Source organism: Pseudophryne corroboree, chromosome 5, assembly GCF_028390025.1.
Source record: "Pseudophryne corroboree isolate aPseCor3 chromosome 5, aPseCor3.hap2, whole genome shotgun sequence".
Taxonomy (NCBI): domain Eukaryota; kingdom Metazoa; phylum Chordata; class Amphibia; order Anura; family Myobatrachidae; genus Pseudophryne; species Pseudophryne corroboree.
Genome location: NC_086448.1, coordinates 157188475 through 157209444, shown reverse-complemented (window position 1 = coordinate 157209444; position 20970 = coordinate 157188475). Strand labels below are relative to the sequence as shown.

At 44.4% G+C, this 20970-nt stretch overlaps 1 protein-coding gene across 1 annotated transcript in view; it reads right to left on the bottom strand.

The window, feature by feature from the left end:
• The window catches only part of LOC134927416 (sodium channel protein type 5 subunit alpha-like), a 782837-nt gene that overhangs the window by 28904 nt on the left and 732963 nt on the right, over positions 1–20970 (bottom strand). The window contains exon 24 of the mRNA XM_063921835.1: positions 17952–18008. Coding sequence (XP_063777905.1) covers positions 17952–18008 — 57 coding nt within the window. The remainder of the gene's footprint in view (positions 1–17951; positions 18009–20970) is intronic.

Below are 20970 nucleotides of genomic sequence, written 5' to 3'. Positions count from 1 at the left end.
TAGGCCCACCACACTCAGCACAAGTTGCTGAACTGGTTGCCCTAACCAGAGCATGTGAATTGGCTAAGGGCAAATCAGCCAACATTTACACAGATTCTAGGTACGCCTTCGGAGTAGTCCATGATTTCGGAGCCCTATGGCGCCTCAGAAATTTCATGACGGCAGCTGGCACACCCATAGCGCATGCAGCCCACATCAAAAGACTTCTAACAGCGATACAGGAACCCGGCAGAGTGGCTGTTATCAAGTGTACAGCTCACACATATAGCCAAGACCCGGTATCACTTGGTAACAGCCGAGCAGACGAAGCTGCTAAATCAGCAGCCGGTAACCCCATACAAACAGACAGTACAAGACTGATGGTATTTAATACTGAAAACACACAGAAATTGTGTGAAATGCAAAATTTGTGTTCCCCACAGGAAAAGGCAGTTTGGAGGTCAAAAGGATATGGCCAGGAGTCCTCAGGACTCTGGACAGATGGACAGGGTAAACCAGTGGCACCCAGAGCATACCTTCCAAGTCTAGCGGAAGCAGCACACGGGCTGACTCATCTAGGCAAAGAAGGAATGTGTAAGCTAGTAAGAGCTTATTGGTGCGCCGCAGGATTTTCCTCCCATGCGGGTAAAAGAGCAATGCATGTCTCACCTGCTTGAGGAAGAATATCGGAAAGGCAATACCGACAGAGCCATCCCATATCCCTCCGACAGATGGTCCTTTCCAGGTAATACAGATTGATTTCATACAATTGCCACCTTGTAGAAATTTAAAATATGTATTGGTCTGTATTGATGTGTTCTCAAATTGGGTTGAAGCATTTCCCGCGGCCACAAATACCGCTGTATTTACTGCAAAGAAAATTGTGCAGGAATTTGTGTGTAGGTACGGTATCCCTAGAATAATTGAAAGTGATAGGGGTACCCATTTCACAGGTGAAGTCTTTCAAACAATGTGTAAGTTGATGGGAATTAATAGTAAGCTGCATACTCCGTACCGCCCCCAGGCGAGCGCGAAGGTGGAAAGAGTAAACAGCACTATTAAAAATAAATTGAGCAAGGTAATGACTGAAACAGGACTGTTATGGCCTGAAGCTTTGCCAATCATACTATACAGCATCAGAACCACTCCCAGGTCCCCTCTAAATCTGTCTCCTTTTGAAATTCTGTTTGGTCGACAACCCCATGTTATGATTAACCCCCAGGATGATTTGAAATGTAACAATGAAGTAACCGTAAAGTACTTGGTTAAGATGAGTAAGCAATTGAGGAATCAGAATGATAATCTAAAGTTGGTGATTCCTGATTTGCCAGACAGTAATTGTCATGACATTGAACCTGGGGATTATGTAATGATACGGAATTTTCTACGCTCAGGTTGCCTTATTGACAGATGGGAAGGACCATATCAAGTCTTATTGACCAGCACAACTGCTTTGAAGGTTGCCGAGAGAGAGACTTGGGTCCATTCGTCTCATTGTAAAAAGGTCACTGACCCAGAGAGGTCCTGTGATAAAGAACAGACGGTAGAGGTTGTATCACTAGAGTGTCTGTTCAGGGAGAATTGAGACGACACCTGAGCGCTGAGAATAACAAGACCGGAAGCTTGTCGAGCCAGATTTCTTTTTCCCATTTGTTATTTTCTCCAGTTCCCACCTCCCTCCTATTTCCTTTCCCCCTTCTTATTTTTCTCCTTTTACTCCTCTAAGATGGACTTGCCCCAAGAGACTGTGATCCGGATTTTCCTGTTGACCATGATGTTGACCAGAGCAGTCTGTTTCGGTGAGAGTACCATGGAGGTCGAGAAAGGATCGGGAATGGGTTCTGATGACCAGGATGCAGGCGTAGATTTCCAAGAACAACATAATCACCGAGTAAAGGCTAGTATCAGAAAACGATCTGGTAGCATTGACAATAGAAGGAATTGTGAAGGATTGTTAGCTGAAGAAAACTGCATCTGTAGGCATTGTGACAATATAGTTGAGGATGGGTGCATAAAGAAATGTCAGTCCAGTTTTAATGTCCACATGGACCGGCATCCATTGAGTGACTATCACTCCTTAGTGGGAAAAGTGTTAAATCAGACAGACTGTTGGGTATGCTCTCAAGTACCTCAAGGCCATAGCAAACCAGGACTAGTACCATTCCCATTAACTGTAGGAGAGGTACTTGAGCTAAGTGGTGGGAGGCCGGTGGACAAGAGGTTTAATATCTCTAGTCCTCCTAGTTTGAAGCTCCACCAATATCATGTGGATAGATCCTTAGTTTGCTTTAACATTTCCAATCCCCGAAAGCCGGGAAATTGGGAAGTGTCATGGAGTAATCAAACCATGACCTTTTCATACAGACCCGACAGAATGCCCATAGACACAGAACTTATACGCCAGATAGCCGACCATAGGAAATTTTTCCGGTATAGGTACACCTTAGGAAGTAGGACCATGCGAGTTGGAGAAGTATCACCAGGATACTGTGCACAGATCGTACAAACTGATACGTGTACTAAACAGATGGGAGAATTAGGGTTAGGAGATTTCACATGGAAAATTTGTAACATGATAATGTCATACTCCGTCCCATATGTTCTCCCCGATGATGCATATTTCATATGCGGGAGGAAGGCGTATAAGTGGCTTGCCCCAAACACAGAGGGATTGTGCTATATTGGAAAAGTACTGCCTGAAGTAATGACTGTAACCCATAACAAAATGAAAGATATTCACCGCAGTGCCCAAGCTCCTTATACTCACACTCATTACGAGCACATCGTTAAACGGCACCTGAGAACAGAGCATCCGGCCTCTGACCTGATCCATGAATCCACCGGGATTCAATTCCTAATCACGTTAGATATCACTCGTACCGCCAGAGGAGTGATAAATTATAAATATATATCTGCGCTTGCAAATTTATTAGACAATATCACCGAAATGTATGACGACACATTCAGGTACACTGGGAAAGAGTTACAAGCTTACAAAACAGAACTGGTTCAGCATAGGATGATTCTCAATTACCTCACAGCTGTGACAGGCGGGTATTGTGTTACCCTGGCAACTCAATATGGAATAAAGTGCTGCACGTACATTACAAACAGCACGGAGGACCCAGCCGAGGTCATAGACCAAAAGATGGATGACATTTTACAATTAAAGTGGGAGTTTCGAAGGAAACACAATCTCACACTCGCTGCTGTGGGTAATTGAGCTTACCAGTTGGGTGTCATGGTTGAACCCACGAAATTGGTTCTCGGGCTTAGGAGAATGGGCCCAAGGTATTATTATGGATGTAGGGAAATTCCTTTTGTGTATTCTGGGAGTCGTCATATTGGTTGGCCTGATATTTAGATGCGTTCGGGTTTTAGCGAAGCGTAAAAGTAATACCAGGGTGATGAGTCTAAGGAGCGAGGACACTGTACTAACAACGACTAATTTGATGTATGACCCAACGATAGAGACAATGTTGTGATGAAAATGTGAATCCACGGTCCGTTTCTTTCACCCGTTTCTCCTTTGTTTTCCTCCAAGGTACAAAGACATCCGCTTGGAAGAAGAATTTGACAACCTCTTTTATACAGACCATTGATGGACAATGCCATAGACCCCCAATATCCCTAGTGACTTTAACTTTCACGATAGCCCAATACTTTAAAGATTGTAAGTCTATGGACATTGAGAAAGCTTTTTTATCACCATTTATAGCAAAAGCATCGGGAGACTACAGTCAACATGTACATCGAGACAAGACACAAGACAAGACCTCAATCGGCAAATGTATATTAAACTCACATAGTTTATGACTGCATTTACCATAATTGCTTCTTATCTTCATTTCTACAATCTTCAGGTAATGACACACATAGTCAATAGGGAATATAGGCACAGATATCAGCACTCACATATCCCCCCAATCATGTATCATCAACTAAAATGTGCTCCCCCATTTTGTTACAACTAAAAGCCGAAAAGAGCTCGGTAAAGTTTGACAGCCCATCCACAGACCCTTGATACGGGATAAGAAGGAATTCAAAAGTATACTTCGCAATACCTCGAAGCTTGATCTAAAACACGTACGGCACGATGATACATGACCCCTCAAACATGGATTCATACACACATGCTTCTACTATCTCACTAGGTCATACCTTTTTCCCACCTGATCCTCTTCTCCCTTACCTAATCATAGAAATGTATTTACATATGACATATATTTTTCTTTTTTGAACGGTTTTAGGAAGTGGCAGTTATTGATGACTGCCAAAGGGTGGACTGTCAAAGTCGGAAAAATATCATGCTACACGTTGCCATATATCCACCCCATGCGCGTGCCTGCTGCACGTGCACATTCTCTCCCGTGCGTGCGGATACTCGCAGCCGCGTGATGGCGCCTCGGCCATGCGCTCGAGCGCGTGGTATGTGCATTTACGGTAGAGTTTGTGTGCGTCTAGCAGGCGACTCAATCGTTAAATAATAAAACCAAATAGTATGTTTTTTAGATAATGTTCCCCTTAATAATGACTGTAAGTTTGTTTAATGTAAATGGTCGCTGGATAGAGAAATTCCTCTTTGTATGGTACGAAGGGTCAGACAGGGTTTGAACAGCTGTGTCTGGTACCTAACTAAAGAATATTTTATTAGAAACAATCTGGTGCTGGTTAGGTAAAGATTAATCGCTCCTGCGTATAGTTATGGCCATTAGTATTTTCTGGACATTTACTATATTTGCGATTCATTACCCATGCGGCGGGAATCTTCAGATTCCCTCCCACCTCTGCAGTTTGATATAGTCGCAGCCCACCTGTTCAAACTAACCTATGACCTTTTGTTATGATGTAAGGAGACATTCCTGTGTCCAATGAACAATGAGATTATAGGTCCCTTTGTAGTATACTGTACTCAGTGTATATAAGATCAGCCAGCCTGGGCAGCTCTCTCACTCTCCACAAACGGTTTTCATCTTGACTAACTTGGAGCTGGTACCAGAAAGCTGCGCAGCGATCATTCCCAGTGTGTGTAAGTAATTCTCTGTAATCAACTTGTTCTCTGTTTGTATTGGCCATTCTCTCTCTCTCTGTTATAGTATAAGTTTGTGACGCTATTGTATATTTCTGTCTAGATATTCTGTTAGAATTATATGTTAGCTTGTAGTGTATGACTTGTAAACTGTTTTTCCCCTTTTCAATATAACTAAAAGCTTGTTAGTAAAGGTGTTGGAACCTTAGCCAGGTATCATGTGTTTATTATATTGCAGAAGGTAATAGGAGCGTCTCAAACGCTCAAGCAGCTTTAGCATTAACAAGGTTAAGCAGCGTTATATCGCTACCGTATTTCAGTACAAGGTTTACAGCATAAGAGTATCCTTTCTGTGTGTTACATTCAAGGTTTACTGATTGTCATCCCGTGAGCGTCTGCGCCGCTCGTGTTCTCCTCGTGGACTCGAGCGTCCGCTACGCTGGTAGCGTAGCATTACGGTAGTCGCCCGCCTATAGCGTGCTCGACACCACGCATTAAGCTGTGAGCGAGCGTGTCGCATGTGCGTCTCGATCACGGCTGAGCGTATGCTACGCTAAGTGCGTACCCTTACGGTACCCCATACGCCAATTGCGTACTGTGTCTCTTACCCATTTATTGTGAATGTTATAAGATAAATAGATAGCTTTATCACAGCACATGGGGGACCCGGTGCCCGGCAGCGCTCACCAGAGCAGCGGACACCGGCTCCCTGGACAGGTGAGTATGATCTTTTTTTTTTTTTACTTTCTACACTTTGGAACCGGGTCCCGCTCAGCTTTCTCTGCAAGGGGCAGAGAAAGCTGGGCAAATGCCTCCCTATCGCAGTGCTGCCCTGTGATCTTGCCAGCCTGAGCTGGCGAGATTATCACAGGGCACGCTGCTTTATTTTTCACATTTTCTTTTTAGTAAATTTGGCCACATCACATTTCCCATTATAAGTATGGGGAATGCGATGTGGCTTTCTAAAAAAAAAGTTAAAGGGTTTGGATCCAAATGCCCTTTAATACATTCATGTGATATTAAAAGAATGTGAAAAGGGTGTGAAAAAATCTAACTCTCTCTGCACATGTTAAATCTGCCTCCCCTGCAGTGCACATGGTTTTGCCCAACTGCTAACAAATTCCTGCTGCGATCAACTTGGAATTACTCCCGTTAAAACATGTTACCATCTTTGGGCCTAATTCAGACCTGATCGCAGCAGCAAAATTGTTGTCTAATGGGCAAAACCATGTGGACAGCAGGTGTGGCAGATATAACATGTGCAGAGAGAGTTAGATTTGTGTGGGGTGTGTTCAAACTGAAATCATTGCAGTGTAAAAATAAAGCAGCCAGTATTTACCCTGCACAGAAACAATATAACCTACCTAAATGTAACTCTCTCTGCACATGTTATATCTGCCCCCCTTCACCCCCCCTTCCCCCGCCCACTTCCCTGCAGTGCACATGGTTTTGCCCATTACAGAACAATTTTGCTGCTGCGATCAGGTCTGAATTAGGCCCCTTAACTCTCAAGGCTCCATATTGTTAACATTACAGGTCATAAACACACATGCAGACAATATTACATAATTAATGTCATTTAACTCGACGCCACTAAAAAAAAAAGCCTATTTTCCCTTTGAAAATGCAGTCTAATACTGTACGTATGTGTTGTTTTCGGCTATACTTCTGTTGTAAAATACAGCCAAATACAATACACACACTGTGAGAATTTCAGACTCTATTTAAGTTTGTTAATAATAACTGTAAGTCACTAATCACCATGAGAACTGTATAATACAATTCATAATCGGGTAAATATGTGCATATAAATGCTGTTATATGACTGAGCTCCTCCTGAAACCTCAGAGTCAATTCACGCTGTAGATTACTTTATGTCATCTGGAATATAGATCGGCATAATAAAAAACATGTGTCAATCAGTTCTGTCACCACATAGAAAACAATGACATAAAGACCACCAAGTGTAAATCAGAGACAGCAAAGAAGAAATCATTATATTACTAATGTTTTACATTCATCGCCACTCTTCTTGCTGCCACTATTGCTTGTAATAAAAAATAGTTATTTAATTAACAATATGAATGGGAATGCTACATAGCTTTTCTAATGCCAGCAACCTGACTGGTTTTAATGAATGCATCATTAAATCTTCAGTCTACTCTACTATTTCTAGTATATATTATACAGTACATAATACAAAAGGGGAGATGTATCAAAGTTTGGAAATAGATAAAGTACTAACCAATCAGCTTCTAAAGGTCATTATATAGGCTGATTACAGGGGCTGATTAGTTGCTATGAGCAACTTCTCCAAGATTTGATGGATCTCCTCCCAAGTACTGGAGCAGTATAGCGCATGACCATATAATGGCAAGCACTGTATTGAAAAGTATAAGCCATAGGTTCTCTAACGGTCCAGGTTTTAAGTATATCCATGCTTGACCACTGGTGACTTAATAAGTACCTCAGTCAATTTGATTAACCATATGTGCTGAGCCCTAGATATCTTTAAAAAACTGGAACATTAGGGTGACTTGAGGACCGCGTTTGGAAACCACTGGTATAAGCACTGGGAGGGTTGGGGCTGTTTTACCGGTGGGCAGGATACGGGTGGTCAGCATCCGTCGGTCACATAACTACATCCTCACTTGGACAACCAGCTAAAATATAGCCAGGTGTCGGTGGTAGACTTGGAAGGGCGTACACGCCCACCCCTTCCCCTTTCTGCTGAAATAGGCACAATAAAAATAATAAAAGGTCTAGAAGAATCAGTGCCCTATTACATTTTGGGCTATAGTAATATGACATTATGTGTAGTATTTATTTTCATATGTGAAATGTTTATAGTAAAAAAATTCAGCAGAGAAAGAAAATTTAGATATTTGCCGTAGTTCCCAATTTTTGATCACAGATTTTGATGGGGCTGCTATATTGGGATTTACCAAGTACGGGAATGCAAAGCACACAGTAGCTTGGCCCAGTAGCGAACACCATCTTCAGATGGTGTTAGCCTATAGTAGCCCATAGGCTACTATTTTTTGCATCTCCTTCCGTTAGCTCCCACTGATGTATGTCAGATTCATTAGGCTGGCCAAGAATGAAAGTGATAGCATAACCATTCACTCTCTTCGCCAAAACAGGCTCTTAGGTATGTGAAAATATTTGTTTTTGCTTTTGTGAATTTAGTCGTTATTATCATACCCCAACCACATTACAAATGCGGGACATGATAAATATGCCCCTTGGTCACATCTACCACTTGTGGCTCTTTACCATAGAAGAGATGCAACAATGGAGGGAAGGCGTGAGAGGACATAAGTCAAATACAGAACGTATAGGAGGTGTTAATGTTGTGGGTGTTGGAGGTCTGGTGTAATGAGACAAAGTGATGAAGATGATTATAAACTGTCAGCACAATTTAACCGCTGTTGATTGGATGTATCCGTTTGAGTCACCTATCCAGCTCATAGTACTTAAATCATTAATGTTGTTGCCATATTATATGAAATCACGGCCTTCTACTCACATTACTTAATTGATATTTTCATTTGGTCGGCCACAGGAATAGATTTTTAAAAGAGGAAATAACAAATCATGACAAACGAATCTTATTGACTTTTTTGATTCCGTGACTAAAATAATAGATTACAGGTGCATGTTTTCCAGGTCTCCTCACAAAATCACCAGTAAAATAATGAGCTCGACCTGTGGATGTTTTAAAATGAGTCAGTGAGTAATGAATAACCCTGTGCTCCTGCTAGGTGACCTGCAAAACGTGAACTGTGTGGGGTCCTGAGGACCAAGTTTAAGATCTGCTGTAATAGATCAAAGGGGGGCCGTAGCATAGCTAGACTTGAGTAAAGCATTTGACACAGTCCCATATCACATGACTGCTAAATAAACTCGAAAGCGTGGGATTGGATTATAAAACAGGGGAATGGATAAGAACCTAGATGAAGGATAGGAAACAGTTGTAGTAAATGGAGTGCATTCTCTCGAGGTATGTTACCAGTGGAGTACCCCAGTGCTTTTTAATATCTATGTTGGTGACATTGCAATTTGCAAACTGTATTGAAGGGAAAGTATGCCTTTTTGCAGCTGAAACAAATATATGCCACAGGGTAGACATACCAGGAGAGGTAAAACAAATAATTGACGATTTAGGTAGACTTGAGGAATGGTCAGGAACACTGGCAACTACAGTTTAACGCTAAAAAATGCCAAATCATCCACTTGGGTCTCAAAATCCCAAAGGCTAAATACAGTGGCGTAAGTTCGTCACAGTTGCCCGGAGGCAAGATAAATATTGGTGCACCCCATTTCCTATATTAAGATAAATATATGTATGTATGTAAGTGTGTGTGTGTGTGTGTGTGTGTGTGTGTGTGTGTGTGTGTGTGTGTGTGTGGAGTGTTCTGAAAATTTTTTATATACTGTATTTCTCTGACGTCCTAGTGGATGCTGGGAACTCCGTAAGGACCATGGGGAATAGCGGGCTCCGAAGGAAGCTGGGCACTCTAGAAAGATTTATGACTACCTGGTGTGCACTGGCTCCTCCCACTATGACCCTCCTCCAAGCCTCAGTTAGATTTTGTGCCCGGACGAGGTTGGATGCACACTAGGGGCTCTCCTGAGCCTTTAGAAAGAAAGTATAGAAATTAGGTTTTTTATTTTCAGTGAGACCTGCTGGCAACAGGCTCACTGCAGCGAGGGACTAAGGGGAGAAGAAGCGAACCTGCCTGCTTGCAGCCAGCTTGGGCTTCTTAGGCTACTGGACACCATTAGCTCCAGAGGGATCGACCGCAGGCCCAGCCTTGGTGTTCGGTCCCGGAGCCGCGCCGCCGTCCCCCTTACAGAGCCAGAAGCAAGAAGAGGTCCGGAAAATCGGCGGCAGAAGACATCAGTTTTCACCAAGGTAGCGCACAGCACTGCAGCTGTGCGCCATTGCTCCTCACACACACTTCACACTCCGGTCACTGAGGGTGCAGGGCGCTGGGGGGGGGGGGCGCCCTGAGAAGCAATAATAACACCTTGGCTGGCAAAAATACCACAATATATAGCCCCAGAGGCTATATATGTGGAAAATACCCCTGCCAGAATATAGGAAAAAGCGGGAGAATAGTCCGCGGAAAAGGGGCGGAGCTATCTCCCTCAGCACACTGGCGCCATTTTCACTCACAGCTCCGCTGGAAGGAAGCTCCCTGGCTCTCCCCTGCAGTCTACACTACAGAAAAGGGTAAAAAAGAGAGGGGGGGCACTAAATTTAGGCGCAGTATACATTATATAGAAAAAGCAGCTATAGGGGACATAACTCAGTTAGTCCCTGCATTATATAGCGCTCTGGTGTGTGCTGGCATACTCTCACTCTGTCCCCCCAGAGGGCTTTTGTGGGTCCTGTCCTCTGTTGGAGCATTCCCTGTGTGTGTGCGGTGTGTCGGTACGGCTGTGTCGACATGTTTGATGAGGATAATGATGTGGAGACGGAGCAGATGCCTTTAGAAGGGATGTCACCTCCTGCGGGGCAGACACCTGAGTGGTTGAGCTTATGGAAAGAAATGAGTGCACGTATAGACTCCTTACATAAGAAATTTGACGACATGTCAAATGTGGGACAGCCGACTTCTCAGCTCGTGCCTGTCCAGGCGTCTCACAGGTCATCAGGGGCTCTAAAACGCCCGCTACCTCAGATCGCAGACCCAGATGTCGACACTGATACTGACACCAGTGTCGACGACGATGAGTCTAACCTGATGCCCACTAAGGCCATTCACTGCATGATTGAGGCAATGAAAGAGGTGTTACACATTTCTGATATAAATACAGGTACCACTAAAAAGGGTATTATGTTTGGGGAGAAAAAACTACCCGTAGTTTTTCCCCCATCAGATGGATTAAATGAAGTGTGTGAAGAAGCGTGGGCTTTCCCTGATAAAAAATTGGTAATTCCTAAGAAGGTACTAATGTCGTTCCCTTTCCCGCCAGAGGATAGGTCACGTTGGGAAACACCTCCTAAGGTGGATAAAGCGCTCACACGTTTGTCTAAAAAGGTGGCACTACCGTCTCCGGATACGGCCGCCCTCAAGGAACCTGCTGATAGAAAGCAGGAGGCGATCCTGAAGTCTGTATACACACACTCAGGCATTATACTTAGGCCAGCTATTGCGTCAGCATGGATGTGCAGTGCTGCCGCTGCGTGGTCAGATAAACTGTCAGAAAATATTGACACATTAGACAGAGACACGATCCTGCTAACCATAGATCATATCAAAGACTCAGTCTTATATATGAGAGATGCACAGAGGGAAATCTGCCGGCTGGCATCTAAAGTAAGTGCATTGTCCATTTCTGCTAGGAGAGGCTTATGGACTCGCCAGTGGACAGGAGATGCAGATTCTAAAAGGCACATGGAAGTTTTGCCATATAAGGGTGAGGAATTATTTGGGGATGGTCTCTCGGACCTAGTTTCCACAGCAACGTCTGGGAAGTCAGCATTTTTACCCCATGTCCCCTCACAGCCTAAGAAGGCGCCGTTTTATCAGGTTCAGTCCTTTCGGACCCAGAAAAACAAGCGTGGAAAAGGCGGGTCTTTTCTGTCCAGAGGCAGAGGTAGGGGAAAAAGGCTGCAACAAACAGCAGGTTCCCAGGAGCAAAAGTCCTCCCCCGCTTCTTCTTCCAAGTCCGCCGCATGACGGTGGGGCTCCACAGGCGGAGCCAGGTACGGTGGGGGGCCGCCTCAAGAATTTCAGCGATCAGTGGGCTCGCTCACAGGTGGATCCCTGGATCCTTCAAATAGTATCTCAGGGGTACAAACTGGAATTCGAGGCGTCTCCACCCCACCGGTTCCTAAAATCTGCCTTGCCGATTGCTCCCTCAGACAGGGAGGCGGTGCTAGCGGCAATTCACAAGCTGTATTCCCAGCAGGTGATAATCAAGGTACCCCTACTTCAACAAGGCCGGGGTTACTGTTCCACACTATTTGTGGTGCCGAAACCGGACGGTTCGGTGAGACCCATTTTAAATTTGAAATCCTTGAACACATACATAAAACAATTCAAGTTCAAGATGGAATCGCTCAGGGCGGTTATTGCAAGCCTGGACGAGGGGGATTACATGGTATCCCTGGACATCAAGGATGCTTACTTGCATGTCCCCATTTACCATCCTCACCAGGAGTACCTCAGATTTGTGGTACAGGATTGCCATTACCAATTCCAGATGCTGCCGTTTGGACTGTCCACGGCACCGAGGGTATTTACCAAGATTATGGCGGAAATGATGATACTCCTTCGAAAAAAGGGAGTTTTAATTATCCCGTACTTGGACGATCTCCTAATAAAGGCGAGGTCCAAGGAACAGTTGTTGGTGGGAGTAGCACTATCTCAGGAAGTGCTGCACCAGCACGGCTGGATTCTGAATATCCCAAAGTCACAGCTGGTTCCGACGACACGGCTACTGTTCCTGGGTATGATTCTGGATACAGTCCAGAAAAAAGTGTTTCTCCCGGAGGAGAAAGCCAGGGAGTTGTCATCTCTAGTCAGAGACCTCCTGAAACCAAAACAGGTATCAGTGCATCACTGCACGCGGGTCCTGGGAAAGATGGTAGCTTCTTACGAAGCAATTCCCTTCGGCAGGTTCCATGCCAGAATCTTTCAGTGGGACCTGTTGGACCAATGGTCCGGATCGCATCTTCAGATGCATCGCTTAATAACCCTGTCTCCAAGAACCAGGGTGTCTCTACTGTGGTGGCTGCAGAGTGCCCATCTTCTAGAGGGCCGCAGGTTCGGCATACAGGACTGGGTCCTGGTGACCACGGATGCCAGCCTTCGAGGCTGGGGGGCAGTCACACAGGGAAGAAACTTCCAAGGACTATGGTCGAGTCAGGAGACTTCCCTTCACATAAATATTCTGGAACTAAGGGCCATTTACAATGCCCTAAGTCAAGCAAAATCCCTGCTCCTACACCAGCCGGTGCTGATCCAGTCAGACAACATCACGGCAGTCGCCCATGTAAATCGACAGGGAGGCACAAGAAGCAGGATGGCGATGGCAGAAGCCACAAGAATTCTCCGATGGGCGGAGAATCATGTTCTAGCACTGTCAGCAGTGTTCATTCCGGGAGTGGACAACTGGGAAGCAGACTTCCTCAGCAGACACGACCTCCACCCGGGAGAGTGGGGACTTCATCCAGAAGTTTTCCAGATGCTGGTAAACCGTTGGGAAAAACCACAGGTGGACATGATGGCGTCCCGCCTCAACAAAAAGTTAAAAAGATATTGCGCCAGGTCAAGGGACCCTCAGGCGATAGCTGTGGACGCTCTAGTGACACCGTGGGTGTACCAGTCGGTTTATGTGTTCCCTCCTCTGCCTCTCATACCAAAGGTATTGAGAATAATAAGAAAGCGAGGAGTAAACACAATTCTCGTGGTTCCGGATTGGCCAAGACGAGCGTGGTACCCGGAACTTCAAGAGATGCTCTCAGAGGACCCGTGGCCTCTACCGCTCAGACAGGACCTGCTACAGCAGGGGCCCTGTCTGTTCCAAGACTTACCGCAGCTGCGTTTGACGGCATGGCGGTTGAACGCCGGATCCTGAAGGAAAAGGGTATTCCGGAAGAAGTCATTCCTACGCTTATTAAAGCCAGGAAAGATGTTACGGCAAAGCATTATCACCGCATATGGCGGAAATATGTTGCATGGTGCGAGGCAAAAAAGGCCCCAACAGAGGAATTTCAGCTGGGTCGATTTCTGCATTTCCTGCAAGCAGGAGTGAATATGGGCCTAAAACTAGGCTCCATTAAAGTACAGATCTCGGCTCTGTCGATTTTCTTTCAAAAAGAACTAGCTTCAGTACCTGAAGTTCAGACATTTGTGAAAGGAGTGCTGCATATTCAGCCCCCGTTTGTGCCTCCTGTGGCACCTTGGGATCTCAACGTGGTGTTGAGTTTCTTAAAATCACATTGGTTTGAGCCACTAAAAACCGTGGATCTAAAATATCTCACGTGGAAAGTGGTCATGTTATTGGCCTTGGCTTCAGCCAGGCGAGTGTCGGAATTGGCGGCTTTATCATGTAAAAGCCCTTATCTGATTTTCCATATGGATAGGGCAGAATTGAGGACTCATCCTCAGTTTCTCCCTAAGGTGGTGTCAGCGTTTCACCTGAACCAGCCTATTGTGGTGCCTGCGGCTACTAGGAATTTGGAGGACTCCAAGTTGCTAGACGTTGTCAGGGCCCTGAAAATATATGTTTCCAGGACGGCTGGAGTCAGAAAATCTGACTCGCTGTTTATCCTGTATGCACCCAACAAGCTGGGTGCTCCTGCTTCTAAGCAGACTATTGCTCGCTGGATTTGTAGTACAATTCAGCTTGCACATTCTGTGGCAGGCCAGCCACAGCCAAAATCTGTAAATGCCCATTCCACAAGGAAGGTGGGCTCATCTTGGGCGGCTGCCCGAGGGGTCTCGGCTTTACAACTTTGCCGAGCAGCTACTTGGTCAGGGGCAAACACGTTTGCAAAATTCTACAAATTTGATACCCTGGCTGAGGAGGACCTAGAGTTCTCTCATTCGGTGCTGCAGAGTCATCCGCACTCTCCCGCCCGTTTGGGAGCTTTGGTATAATCCCCATGGTCCTTACGGAGTTCCCAGCATCCACTAGGACGTCAGAGAAAATAAGAATTTACTCACCGGTAATTCTATTTCTCGTAGTCCGTAGTGGATGCTGGGCGCCCATCCCAAGTGCGGATTGTCTGCAATACTTGTAAATAGTTATTGCTAACTAAAGGGTTATTGTTGAGCCATCTGTTGAGAGGCTCAGTTGTTTTCATACTGTCAAACTGGATATAGTATCACGAGTTGTACGGTGTGATTGGTGTGGCTGGTATGAGTCTTACCCGGGATTCAAAATCCTTCCTTATTATGTCAGCTCGTCCGGGCACAGTGTCCTAACTGAGGCTTGGAGGAGGGTCATAGTGGGAGGAGCCAGTGCACACCAGGTAGTCATAAATCTTTCTAGAGTGCCCAGCCTCCTTCGGAGCCCGCTATTCCCCATGGTCCTTACGGAGTTCCCAGCATCCACTACGGACTACGAGAAATAGAATTACCGGTGAGTAAATTCTTATTTTATACATTTAATTGTCTTTTATTTTAAATCACACATTTCTTAGCAGTCATACCCAGGATTAGAACCCATGACCTGTTACACTAACAGCAGACACTTTACTGATGGAGTTATTTGCTCCTGTATAGGAGGCATAAGAATTCTAACTATATGAAGTTATGTGTAATTGTCAGAGAAGTAGCTTCATATAGTTAAAATTCTCATATTTCCTATACAGGAGCAAACAGCTTCATCAGTAAGGTGTCTGCTTCCAGTGTAATAGGTTGTGGTTTCTAATCCTGGGTGTGATACTTGTAAAATGTGTATATTCAGTATAATAAAGAGGGTGTGATTTTTAAGGTGCAGGGACCAGTGAGGAAGTCGGCCACTGAAAAGACAGCGACAGCTATCAAATAACTTAATTCAATGGTGTCACAGAATGGGAGTAGAGGTGCCCCCCTTCAGAGCAGGAGCCCGGCGGCAGATGACTCCATTGCCTACCAGAGTTCTGCCTCTGGCTAAATACAGAATCAATGATACTATAATGGAAACTACTGAGGAGGAAAGGATTTAGGAGTCACCATTGCAAGTTATTTAAAGTCTGGGAAGCAATGTAACAAAGCAGTGAGAAAGGCTAGTTAGATGCTTGGCTGCATAGGGAGAGGAATCAGTAGCAGGAAAAACAAAGTAATAATGCCACTGTATAGGTCATTTGTACGGTCTCATCTAGAATACTGTGTCCAATTCTGGAAGCCATATCTCCAGAAGGTTATAAATACATTAGAGAGTGTACAAAGAAGGACAACTAAAATGGTGCTTGGGCTACATCACAAAACTTACACAGAAAGACTTAGGGGGAGATTTATCATAAATCACAATTACATTGCGCGTATGAAGTGAAAAATTAGATTCAATTTGCATTGCGATTTATATCTAAATCGCAGGAATGTATCACTATTCTCATGCCTAGGCCATACCTCCCAACTGTCCCGATTTTTGCGGGACAGTCCCTTTTTTTGGGGACTGTCCCACCCACGGGCCGCAGTGTCACGCGGTGGGGGGAGGGCAGTTGGGAGGCTCTGTCTCCCGCTGCCCTGCTTAGCAGAGCAGCAGTGAATAGACACTGTGTGCAAATGTAGAGTCTAATCCTACTGAGCATGCGCAGCTGTGACTGGAGACACTTGGCCGACCGCTGGACAGAGGGCTCCCACACTGTATGGAGAGAAGGCTACTGTGTGGCTCTCCTGTTTAACATTCTGACAACGCTGCTTACAAACCTGCACCCCCGTGCTTTTTTTTTTTGTATCTTGTAAGGTGACATGTATAATTTACCACTCTCCCCTCTCTGCTGCTCAGTCTCCCCTCTTACCATATACCTGTCATGCAGCGCTGAAAGGAGCTCCATTTCTTACTAATAACAGGAGTCCTCCGGCGGCTGCTGCTGCTGCTTAGCAAAACACAGAGGGAGGGAGGGGGGGGGGGGGGACGGACGCCGGAGCTGGACTGCTTTTTAGTAATTACGCAGTAAAAGCAGTATTATCGCATCTGCAGTGTTGAGAAAACAGCCATAACGCCATTTCCAGCTGGTGAAATTAACACCAGGTACTTCTAACTTATTTTTTCACAATTTGAGGTTAGTAAATTCAATCAGACCACATTTCCCATTATAATTATGTGAAATGCGACCTGCTTACTAAAGCAGTGTGATAATAAGGGCATAGAGGAGATTTTTGAGAATTCTCCTACAATTGCCCTTTAGTACAATCTTGTGATACTAAAATAATGTGAAAAGGGTGTGAAAACACCCTTTTTCACATTTTTTTTAGTAAAAATAATGTTAATAAATAGGCCCCTAAAAGATCTTAACATGTACAGTTTGGAGTAGAGAAGGCAAAGGGGGCTCATGATAGAAACTTTTAAATATATCAATATATGTACTACTTGGGTGTCATGATCAGAGCCGGCCCTAACCAATATGATGCCCTAGGCAAAATTTTGGCTGGTGCCCCCTAGCACCACCGCTAGTTCCGCCTCTGACCCTGCACCCCTTTCCCAGCACCATCACCCCCCACCCATAGCAGTCCTTTTTTTGTTTTCCTACCCCCTGTAATTTAAATAAGAACAGTGTGCACATTTGGCCTTACACATATGCCGCACATTATTAGTGCCCTTATACACATAATGACACACATAGTGCCCCTTACACATATGTTACACATTATGAATGCCCTTATACACATAATGACACACATAGTGCCCCTTACACATATGTTACACATTATGAATGCCCTTATACACATAATGACACATGTAGTTCCCAGCGTGAGTCAACTGGCAGCTCTGCTAATGTCGGGTGCCTATTTTTTTATGAAAATGCATCTTATTTGCACTGCTATGTGGCTAGGATACACAAGCAGCTTCTGCTGATTAAAATGATATGCAGCATGCCTATATACTGTGTGAGACTGTGGCTGTATCTGCGTACGAAATGCTACACACAGAATATAGGCATGCTGCATAGCATTTTAATCAGCAGAAGCTGCTGATGCCCCTAGGCATACCAGATGCCCTAGGCAATTGCCTAGTTTGCATATACCTAGGGCCGGCTCTGGTCATGAGGACTGTGTTTGGGAACCACTGGCCTAGTTATCACTTAATATTTAAATTAAAATTAAAATGCAGCATTTTGGACCAGTGTTGACCTTTTTCACCTGATATCCAGTATTAAATAGTACCCATTAATTTAGAATGTTAGGAAATAAAACATTTTATATTTGAGCAATGTAAACCCTTAATTTAAAAGTTAAACTACTTTAAAAGAGAAAAAATCCAGATCTGTACTGACCTCTTCCCGTGAGTCCACAGCAGCGTACATGATGTCCATCCATCCTTTAAATGTTGCCTGCAGAAAAGGAAACAATAAGAATTACACCATTCATCATTTTATTATTTATCTTTAGTATTATAATTTTTTAATTGTGTTTATCAACCAACGCTTGTCTTTGCTATGCTCAACAATGATGCTTATGTATTGGGCATGAGATCTGGTCCTCCGCTGAGAATCGCATCACAAAAAAAGCTTTAAATATTCAATTTACGATGGTGGCCAGATCTTTTTCAAACAACAAGTTTGTACAATGCCTCCTATTCTGTTTTCAAGAGGAAACAGCTGTGTCCCCCCCACAGGGGACCAGCACAGAACAATAAGGAAATAAAACAAGTTAAAATGCCAACAAAGTATCACCATGTCTGCACATTACATATTGCAGCAATTAGCACTGTTTCTGTCTATGTAAATAATACATTGCTAGGGCGCTCTGTCATTGCTGGCGAGGCCTCGGTACTGGATACAAAACCCAAGCATGAAATTATCAGGCAGTCTTATATATGACATGTCATTGTCTGCATCATTCTGAGGTCAGGTATAATATTAGAATAAGAATGCTAGATTTGAGTAATAAATGAGAGATGAGCGGGTTCGGTTTCTTTGAATCCGAACCCGCACGAACTTCACTTTTTTTTTCACGGGTCCGAGCGACTCGGATCTTCCCGCCTTGCTCGGTTAACCCGAGCGCGCCCGAACGTCATCATGACGCTGTCGGATTCTCGCGAGACTCGGATTCTATATAAGGAGCCGCGCGTCGCCGCCATTTTCACACGTGCATTGAGATTGATAGGGAGAGGACGTGGCTGGCGTCCTCTCCATTTAGATTAGATTTAGAAGAGAGAGAGAGAGAGAGATTGCTGTGATACTGTAGATTAGAAGAGAGTGCAGACAGAGTTTAGTGACTGACGACCACAGTGACCAGTGACCACCAGAGACAGTGCAGTTGTTTGTTTTATTTAATATATCCGTTCTCTGTCTGAAAAAAACGATACACAGTCACACAGTGACTCAGTCTGTGTGCACTGCTCAGCCCAGTGTGCTGCACATCAATGTATTGTATATAAAGCTTATAATTGTGGGGGAGACTGGGGAGCACTGCAGGTTGTTATAGCAGGAGCCAGGAGTACATGATAAATAATATTATATTAAAATTAAACAGTGCACACTTTTGCTGCAGGAGTGCCACTGCCAGTGTGACTAGTGGTGACCAGTGCCTGACCACCAGTATATTAGTAGTATTGTATACTATCTCTTTATCAACCAGTCTATATTAGCAGCAGACACAGTACAGTGCGGTAGTTCACGGCTGTGGCTACCTCTGTGTCGGCACTCGGCAGGCAGTCCGTCCATCCATAATTGTATTATAATATATACCACCTAACCGTGGTTTTTTTTTCATTCTTTATACCGTCGTCATACTAGTTGTTACGAGTATACTACTATCTCTTTATCAACCAGTGTACAGTGCGGTAGTTCACGGCTGTGGCTACCTCTGTGTCGGCACTCGGCAGGCAGTCCGTCCAACCATAATTGTATTATATACCACCTAACCGTGGTTTTTTTTTCATTCTTTATACCGTCGTCATACTAGTTGTTACGAGTATACTACTATCTCTTTATCAACCAGTGTACAGTGCGGTAGTTCACGGCTGTGGCTACCTCTGTGTCGGCACTCGGCAGGCAGTCCGTCCATCCATAATTGTATTATAATATATACCACCTAACCGTGGTTTTTTTTTCATTCTTTATACCGTCGTCATACTAGTTGTTACGAGTATACTACTATCTCTTTATCAACCAGTGTACAGTGCGGTAGTTCACGGCTGTGGCTACCTCTGTGTCGGCACTCGGCAGGCAGTCCGTCCAACCATAATTGTATTATAATATATACCACCTAACCGTGGTTTTTTTTCCATTCTTTATACCGTCGTCATACTAGTTGTTACAAGTATACTACTATCTCTTTATCAACCAGTGTACAGTGCGGTAGTTCACGGCTGTGGCTACCTCTGTGTCGGCACTCGGCAGGCAGTCCGTCCAACCATAATTGTATTATATACCACCTAACCGTGGTTTTTTTTTCATTCTTTATACCGTCGTCATACTAGTTGTTACGAGTATACTACTATCTCTTTATCAACCAGTGTACAGTGCGGTAGTTCACGGCTGTGGCTACCTCTGTGTCGGCACTCGGCAGGCAGTCCGTCCAACCATAATTGTATTATAATATATACCACCTAACCGTGGTTTTTTTTTCATTCTTTATACCGTCGTCATACTAGTTGTTACGAGTATACTACTATCTCTTTATCAACCAGTGTACAGTGCGGTAGTTCACGGCTGTGGCTACCTCTGTGTCGGCACTCGGCAGGCAGTCCGTCCAACCATAATTGTATTATATACCACCTAACCGTGGTTTTTTTTTCATTCTTTATACCGTCGTCATACTAGTTGTTACGAGTATACTACTATCTCTTTATCAACCAGTGTACAGTGCGGTAGTTCACGGCTGTGGCTACCTCTGTGTCGGCACTCGGCAGGCAGTCCGTCCAACCATAATTGTATTATAATATATACCACCTAACCGTGGTTTTTTTTTCATTCTTTATACCGTCGTCATACTAGTTGTTACGAGTATACTACTATCTCTTTATCAACCAGTGTACAGTGCGGTAGTTCACGGCTGTGGCTACCTCTGTGTCGGCACTCGGCAGGCAGTCCGTCCATCCATAATTGTATTATAATATATACCACCTAACCGTGGTTTTTTTTTCATTCTTTATACCGTCGTCATACTAGTTGTTACGAGTATACTACTATCTCTTTATCAACCAGTGTACAGTGCGGTAGTTCACGGCTGTGGCTACCTCTGTGTCGGCACTCGGCAGGCAGTCCGTCCAACCATAATTGTATTATAATATATACCACCTAACCGTGGTTTTTTTTTCATTCTTTATACCGTCGTCATACTAGTTGT